This window comes from Lates calcarifer, unplaced genomic scaffold (genome assembly GCF_001640805.2).
Source record: "Lates calcarifer isolate ASB-BC8 unplaced genomic scaffold, TLL_Latcal_v3 _unitig_418_quiver_1136, whole genome shotgun sequence".
Lineage (NCBI taxonomy): Eukaryota > Metazoa > Chordata > Actinopteri > Centropomidae > Lates > Lates calcarifer.
In genome coordinates, this window is record NW_026116760.1 from 24,932 (window position 1) to 34,251 (window position 9,320).

At 38.6% G+C, this 9,320-nt stretch overlaps 1 protein-coding gene across 1 annotated transcript in view; it reads left to right on the forward strand.

Moving 5' to 3' along the window:
- The window catches only part of LOC108897007 (inositol 1,4,5-trisphosphate receptor type 1), a gene marked incomplete at its 5' end in the record, with an annotated part of 33,597 nt that extends 24,869 nt beyond the window's left edge, over positions 1 to 8,728 (forward strand). Inside the window, 4 exon segments of the mRNA XM_018696371.1 lie at positions 494 to 654; positions 6,991 to 7,069; positions 7,072 to 7,151; positions 8,636 to 8,728. Coding sequence (XP_018551887.1) covers positions 494 to 654; positions 6,991 to 7,069; positions 7,072 to 7,151; positions 8,636 to 8,728 — 413 coding nt within the window.
- Between the last annotated feature and the right edge of the window lie 592 nt (positions 8,729 to 9,320).

Below are 9,320 nucleotides of genomic sequence, written 5' to 3' on the forward strand. Positions count from 1 at the left end.
CACTCTAACACTGGCCTCATCCACCACTAAGCAGACACTTAAAGGCTTTATATGTGAAACATGTCTACATTCACTGGTTAGTTGTGGTCATTCTTAGTGCTTTGTGTTGCTCAACCATATTAAGGGTTATTTCTTTTTTGTAAATGCAAGACTGTAAACGGATTACAGTGATTTTGTGTGCCAAACAATAAGTGGACATTATTAGCAGATCTCACCTCTGATGTTTTGCCTGCCCATTCTTTTGTTACCCCATTTCCTCTTGTTTTTTCTGTCACTCAGTCACCCTCATTTAGGTCACAAGAACTACTACGTCATGTTGCAACATAAAGTGTATTTCTTCACTCTTCCAAAGAAATGAGAGCACTATGTTTATTTGATGTGTGGTTGTGTGTGTGTTTGTGTGCGTGTGCATGCATCCGCGCATGACTGCATATGCGTGTGTGTGTGTGTGTGTGTGTGTCCTGTGTGTTGGGTTGAATCATTTCATTCTCAGGGTTGGAGCGGGACAAGTTTGACAATAAGACAGTTACCTTTGAAGAACACATCAAAGTCGAGCACAACATGTGGCATTACCTGTTCTTCATCGTTCTGGTGAAGGTGAAGGATTCGACAGAGTACACTGGACCAGAGAGCTATGTAGCTGAAATGATCAGGGTAAGTATCTTGTCATGCACATGCATTTTGCTTTGTAACTGTTCAAAAGTCCTACATACAAGCAAACCTTCAGTCCTACACTGCAGTGCTTAGAGACCTGAGAGAGGGAATTCATAAATACATTTGATTTATACAAATTCTCTGTCAAGTTCACCCCACCTTGTTTGCCACTACAAATAACAAATCATGTGTTTTTCGGACATTACACATGCTGAAGTACAGTTCAAAACTATATCAGGTTACTGTTGTAGTCTTTACTGAGGTTAACCTGCACCTGTGAGTAACATTTCTGGGTTTTTTTTATTTTTGTTTTTTTTTGTTTTTTCTTTTACCTTTTTTTTTTTTTTTTACCTCATCTGCCCCATAGTACCATGACTACATTATGTAATCCCTGCCTCTGTGACCTTGAATCCTTCCAAAGTATTATCACATCAGTCAGCTTTGGGAATGGGGAATTAACATTCAACAGTCGGCCACTGACATAAAATGTGTTAATCCTCTGAAGCAACCATGCCTTAATCATTAAACACACACACACTCACAGATCTCAGCCATGCATATCACCTCATGATAGGCACTTAGGCAGACCTGCAGTGTGAGGCTGTATTTCTTTAAAAAAAAAAAAAAAAAACATTCCAAAATAGCTTATTGAACTGTCAAAAAAGTAAATATCTACCACCCCTCTTTTTCCAGTTTTCATAGAATTATTGCAGTTCAGGTCCAACTTCTAGCTTTCCTGAGGCTTTCATGAAACCTTGAAAGTTTCTGCAAACAATTCCTACAACTGTCCCAGCTTTTGTTGATAACTTACAAACCCTCTGTCTGTACGAAGGCAGTGTTGGAACAAGCAATGTTACTACACCCTCTGATGCATTATTATTACAATACTGTGCTGTAGGAAGTAGTCCTGTATATTGCTATCAGAATGGTGAGAAAAGGGCAAGTAACAAAAGAAGACAGACTGGTTGGTCAGAGGTTCATCTTACAGCAAGATCATGACCCAAAACATTAGAGGAAAAAAGCAAGACGGTGGCTTCACATGATGGAAGACCAGCACAGTCTCATGATTAATATACCCCATGGGGCTGCTCTGGGATGAACTGGACAGGAGGTGAAAGCAAAACACCTTAAAAGTGCAGCATACTTGTAACAACTTCTGTTACCACGTTAGGACGAACTGGCTGCACAATATTTCATTCCCATTGTAGTAAGAATAGTAAGAATATCCCAAGTGTGTTCAGTTGCTGAATTGAGTTTAAATTTACGATGTAAGACTCCATAATTACTTTAAAAACAAAATTGCTATTTATTTGTCCTTCTGATTTAATTTCAGAGAGCACTAAGACATTCCACTAAATGGATAAAGAAAAATGGAAGAAAAATGATTTTTTTGACCTATACTGTATTTATTTATTTATTTATTTATTTATAGTTTTTTTTTTACATGTTGAATAACAAAACATTGCTTCAGACAGTGCACTGGAAACTCAGATTGGAAAAAAAAAAAAAAAACAGTAATGCAAGATTATATTATCATCTAAATGTTGAAATGTCAACTAGAAAGTGTTTGGGTTTGCCGTTACAAATACAAAACAAGAGCAACATGTCATACACACACACACAGTTTGATCCGGCTCTTAAGTGTATGTCACAATTGATCTAACATGATGACCTCTGTGGACATTTGTCATTGTCAAGAAAAAAAAAAAAGAAAAAAAAAAAGATTGTTTTGATTGTTCCATCATACTATACCCTGTGAGCAATTAGAAAGCATTTTTAACTGTCAAAGGAAAGCCCCTTCTTCTGAAGTGGTTGCTTCCCTGACGTACTTGAGCTGCTGTCAGTTTCTGACACAGTTTCTCATTAGGTGCCATTTAGCCCACTTCGCTGCCTTTCGCCTTGATCTGCTACACTCAGTCTTGTGAGGAACCACCTGATTTGGGATTAATCCCTATCCTCTCTACCCATTAACCTTTCACCCTACTGAACCAAAATTAGTTTGTCATGGGTGCATTCTGACCAGCAGGTTTTAGGGGGCAGACGGAGCAGAGAGGGCACACATGGTGCGAAAAGACCCCGATGACCCATCAGCTGACCCAGTCATCCTTAACATTAACTCTGCTTCACATGCAAGTGTTTGATGCGGGGGCCTCCATGTTGTGTTGTCAACAAAGATTGCAGTGTTCCTCTAGCGTACATTATTTATGGAGATTATGTTTTGTCCTATAGGCATTTTTTTAAACAATATTTTTTGTTAATTTAACTTTTCTCTGAAGTTATTTTTTGGGCATTTTGCCTTTATTTGATAGTGGAGATACAGACAGTGAGAGGTGACATGCATCAGTGATTTATTTTTTGAATTTTCAAAAACGCAAAGAGCAAGAATTGTGCAGTTCTGTATAGAATGTATAGAATTGAATTTACGTTTTAATAGGTGTACAAACTTTGCAGAATGTTCCTTAGTTTTCCTCATACCATGAAAATGAAAACATGAAATGAGAACAGTCATACCAGAACAGAGAAAATCATAATCATTTGCTGATATATTAATGAAAATATTAAATATACCTATGAATACACCTCTGTCTTTCAAGACGCATATTTCTAATGCATATCTAATCTAATGTAGCAGTGGCCTTTGTAACCAACTTCCTCCATACTGTTTGTGTCAATAGACCATACCAACATAGACCATTAGTTTTGACATTACAGTTTACTGTGTCACATCCTGTAGTTATATAGCCCTGCTGGTTTTGTTGTATTTGACTTACTAGTGAACTTACACATATTTACATGTTGTTTGACCCAGATAATTTGTAGAATAGTGTTGAGTGATTTTAATTATAACACCACAACTTAAAAAGATGACTTGTGAGCCCAAATTCTTCAATCTGTACTGGTTGTCTCCCACTGTGTTTCGATTTATTTGATGCTGCAATAACGTGGAAGAAGCAACAGGACAGAAGGGGGTGTAGAAGTCAGACTACTCTGACAATGACTGGGACTGACGTCAATGGTGGAGGGCTCTGGGTGAAATGTCACGTCTAAGGTGTAAAAAAGATGATGTTTCGCTCACACTCATTGCCCTAATTCTTACTGCACCCAATACTGAAAGACGCCCCTGCTCCATGAGCAAATTTGAAACACCCGTAGCCACAAACATTCAAAACAGTTATCTGGTCATATTTTTTAAAATGCTTAAGTGATGTCTGCCTGTGTCTGTTTGGATGTGTGATATTTTTTGGCATTTATTTGCATATTTGTAGACTGAGTGGGCTGTCAGCTTGTCAGGTGGCTTGTGGCATGACTGTGACGTTTTCTGTTGCTGTTTTAACCACACAGCATCCTGTTTCTCTGTCATGGCGCGTGCGGTTTTAATAATGAAAAATGTACTTCCGTCATTTCCATTGAACCAGCGTGATGTAGAGTCTTAAGTCGTGGCTGCACTTCTCAGTTTACTGGAAGTGCTTTCATTTGTAAACACTGGGGATGGAAAGAGGGCAGGGCTGCTGCTGATAAAGTCGTCAAACACACGTGTACCTTTGGCTGGCAGGCAGGATCTCGAATGGGGAAATGACCTCTGTCATGTTTAGTTAAAAATTTTTTTTTTTTTTTTTGACTCTATATGAGCAGAACAGAGTGTGGGGAAATACTGGTGACAAGAAAATGTTCTCAAAAATATTTTATCCATAATTAATCCTCCTCTGACAGCCTTGATCTGCAAATTAAAGTACTGTGATGATAGAACTGCATATTATATCTCAGTTTCACTCATAACAAATATTGCAAGAAATATAAAGATGTCTTATTGAAACAAGTATGTATGTAGATCTGGAGCTGTGTTCAGATATAGTTAGAGTATAATAGAGTTTTGGGGGAGGGAGCAGGTGAAGTAGGTAAACACAGCTTCTGTCTCTTTGCATTCAGGAAGTGGAACTTGCTCACAACAGTCCTCCAGTCCTTTCAGAATGAGTGTATGCTGCTCATTATCTTAGTGGTGTGTGATTCCCCTCAGGCTGCCGTCTGACCCAGGACTGGTTTGTGGTTCGGACGGCCACCTCACTCGCCCATATGTCTCCAAATCAACCACTGAAACCTAGGGACTTTTCCAGCTCAGTTCTTCAGCATTACAGTGTTTCTAGACAGTGACCTCAGTAGCTATGCAGCATCCTCCCTTTTCATTCATACAGCATTAGCACTGATGGTTATGTGGATTGAGTTCACATGACAGTGACATGGGTATGTAGGATGTGTGTTTATGTTGTGGAGAATTAAACATCAGTGTGTTCACATGACTTTGGCTTATTTTGGGAGCAGGTTCAGACAGCACACAATAACAATGGCATGTGTCGGTCAAGTGCCGGAGGAGATAGAAGCATGAAAGAATGCAGCCTTCAGAGTGGCCCTCAGCCATGTTTGTACACAATAGTCCTCCTTATCTATAGACCTCAATTGCAATAAGGTCACAAAAGTATGTTTTTCCATATCATACATACCAATGACACAAATTTATATATTTTTATATATAATTTATATAATTTTTCTTAATCAATACTACTTTTGTTTTCCAATTTATTTTTAAAATGCTTTTCCTTTTCCTTGAAGTTATAATCCTGATGATTTCAGTCCTGGTTAATTAAACACATGTGGATACTGGTGGCAGCAGCAAATGAGGTTTGATACTACAAGTCATATATCAACTGAGCAACACCTGTACAACACCAAACAAACCCAAATTGAAGAAGTCAGACAAGAATAATAACTGCTGCTGCAATTTGATTTCATGCCACATTTTCCACACAGCAGGGCACCGTCAATTCGGTTACCTATGTGAGGTCATCTGTTGCTCACAGCTCTTCATTTAACACCTCAATGAGTGCTGCTCAGTCTTGTTCTTTTAATCCCTGAAAAATTTCTGACTGATCCACTGACAAATGATTGTTGTTTTGTAGAGGTGTTTTTGATAAACAATAGTAAACTCTGACAGATACATTGCGTTTCTTGTGACTGCATCACAATAAAAGCCACCCAGTGTTTTGTGGTAGAATAGTTATAGCTTATAACAGCTTTGATACAGCATGACACAATTGAACAGTAAACAGTGAGGATGTAATGATATATTACCTGCAGCAAGACACTTAGAATCCAGCGCAAGAATGGCGGACTCCGCCACTACCAATGGAAACTCCTACATAGAGATGTAATTACATCATGTTAATGTATTAAATGGCCATTGCTGACAAAATGTCAACTTTATATAGTATCAAAAACATGCATATGATTTTATGAAAATCATATGGATTGTTCTTTAATAGTTTTTTTTTCACTTCATTATTTTATGAGACGTACATAAACATTTCAACTTGTAATCATACTTGTTTGAACCTCACACTTAATTGATATTGCTGGCTCATCAGTTTACACCATCAACCACATTAAAACACTCATGCCCACAGTTGTCAAACTTCCAATACCTCAACCATCAGTTTTCAATGTGTCATATAACAGGTTCATACCTTTCAAAGAATCTACTCTCAAAACCTTTTCACTTTGGCATTTAGAGCTTTCATTGGGGGTTAATGGCTCCTTTGATTCCAACTTCAGAAATATGAAAGAACTGACAAAATCTACACAATAAACTTTAATGTTTCTTGAGTGTTGCTGACACCAGTGTGCCAGTAGTTAGAGTTATTCTACAACATCTTCTCAGGAGAAATCAGTGCCAGTATTTCAAAAGAGTATTCTAAATTTTAACCCTCTGCCCCACTGCTTCTGTGAGTCACTGTATGCAGTTTGCAGGAGCGTTCAAGAGCTATGTGTTCATCTCAGTGCCACATGTGAGGCGATGTGTGTATGATCAAACAAGGAAGTTCGTTTCTCCACCTTAGTTCTGTAAGTTTGCCTCTTCTGTCGTTTGCACAGTAAGGCTATATGTGACGGAAACATATCACCAATAAGTGAACTGCCTGGTACAAGTGATTTCAAGAAGGCCCTTATATCCCATGTGATTTTAATATGGAAAGTCCCTCATGATTAGTTTGATTCCGCTTTTAGAACAAGCTTCAAATCAGCGCACACAGCCAAAGAGATGAAACAGGGCCTATGATGAAAAAGACAAATCAAATGGGGCTTAGCTAGTTGGTCATACTTGATGTTGCTCGTGTTTTAATGTGTGAAACACTTTCAGCTGCGCTTAAAAATAAAAATGAGACTAGTTTATTTAAGGAACAAAACATATTCACTGTGTTGAACAGAAAGTTTGATAATGGATGTTATAAATCAGTCGGATTATGGTTCGATATACTGCCCCTAACCATCCACATTTCTGTTTTCCAGGAGCACAACTTGGACTGGTTCCCACGGATGCGGGCCATGTCCTTGGTCAGTAGCGATGCAGATGGAGAACAGAACGAGATCAGAACCTGCAGGAGAAACTGGAGTCCACCATGAAATTGGTGTCGAACCTCTCGGGCCAGCTGACAGAGCTCAAAGAACAGGTTAGTTAAACTGCAGTGAAACAGTGACAGAGACAAAAGACTTTGAAGACTCTGACTTCATCGTGGCGAAAACATGAAGAGTGAGAGACGTTTTTCGATAGATGTGGACAGCAGACGTTGCTCGAGGTTTGTTTGTTTGCTGCTCGTTGCCCTTTAGATGTGGAGCTTACTAAATGCAAAAGGTGATGAGTCATAGTTCACAACACAGCTCATGAGGCTGTCAGCCTGATTTATTTTCATCATTGAGCAACAACCTATCTTTAGTTTCTCTGGAAGTCATTATTGACCTTTTTGCTAAGATTCGAGTTTTTATTTGTTATCTGTTCATTGATTTCTTTGTTTACTGGACAAAGCCTTCTTCAGTATTTAGAAAAGCACAGAATTATAAATCATTACTTTTGATTAGACTGGCTAGTGAGATAGTTATTCAGTAAGTGAATGATTTTAAAGCAGTGATTAAATCACAGATTTAAGTGCTAAGTTGTGTAAGAATACATTCCAATGATATTGCGTATATCAACCAGTCCCCTGCACTAAAATTGCACAATTGCTGCAATCCGCTGTTTCTAGTAAACAGAATTGTAAAAATGGCTTTACCCTTGAAATGAGAACTATCTGTGAGGAAGTGAATGTTACCGAGACATTTTGACCCAGACAGGGGGGAAATGATTATTGTGTTTCTGAAAGCTGTGAAGGGCACCGCATCACATTTCAGTCCAGATTCAGCATGCTTTCTCTTGTTTTTATAAAGAACAATTCAAAAGCAGGATTGTGTAGAGTTCATTAATTAAAATTCTTCTAATTCTTCTAATTGCATTCAGAGTAGGACAAAATCAAGAAAGTTGTGCCACAACTCCTCTCTGTGTTGGATCATTACAAATCAAATTGGCTTAATTAGAAAATTGTAGTGTAAAACAAGCCAGCATTCTACTACTAACTGAGTTTAAACTGTCAACTTACTGTGCTTGATGATGATATTTTTCTCTAACACGTCCCTCTACGCAGAATTATTTCTCCAGGAACACTCATTACAGGACACTCTGTCTTCTCACTTTTAATGTTGTGTTTCAGTGCTGAGGTGCAATCACTACCTTCTGTTAATTAAGTTAATTCTTAGCAGAAACCCATTCTTGTTCCTGTTGGTATAAGGTTAACACCTGTGTTATGACTCATGTGCTTTGCTTGATCTTGAAATTTCTTTTGACTGGGTTTCAGTATTAGTAGTTTGTATTCTGCTGCTTTCGTCAGAAGACGCAGCAATGTGGATGACAAGGGCTGGCAGGATTTCAGAAGAATCCGTTTCAGTTCAGCAGTGTGCAGGGTTTGTGCAGCATTTGTTAGTTTCTGTAAAGTGGCGTGAAAGAATGAATCAATGAGGACTGTAGAGCAGAGAAGGTGCCAGCATGTACAGAGGAGGAGATGCGCGTGCAGCAGAGGCACAGGTGGAATTATTTTTAAAGATCTGTCTTCTCTGTCGTCCTCAGATGACAGAACAGAGGAAGCAGAAGCAGCGGATTGGCCTGCTGGGAACCTCAGCACATGAACGTCAACCCCAGCAGCCGCATAAGGTCAACTAACACGGCTCTGAAGCAGTTCACCATCGACTGTGTGTGTGGACGGAGCCTCTTTCAGAGGCTGCGCTTCACGTGTACTGTACTGAGTGTGAGTGTTAACTTATAACGGTAGGGAAACACTGTAACATAGGTAGTCATAAGACAATGTGTAGCTCTACCCACGCACATGTTACTCCAAACAGTAACATTCACCACCTCATTCTGTTCAGTCTAGTTTGAAATTGTGCCAAAAGTTTTCTATGTAGAAATCAGTTAGATTTCTCAACACATGGCCTTTACTGGTTGAACTTGAAACACGATGGAGCTGACTGGACAGGAGGAGTTAATCCCATTTGTTTTTCATTGTTTATTTTAATCATCATGTTTTCTATTTATATTCTGGCATAATGAGCAGTATTAAATGTCTTATTTTTGTATGTTGTGCAATATATTAACTTAAATATGCAACCTCATTGGTGTGTGGATTTAAGTTCCATCAATCATGTCTTACTAAAAAGCGTGAGCCAACGTTTTTGTTCGTACTTTATCGTCACTGGATAAAATAGGGAGTTGTTGGTTGTCTTTACTTACGCAAATATAGAGCATATATTTAATA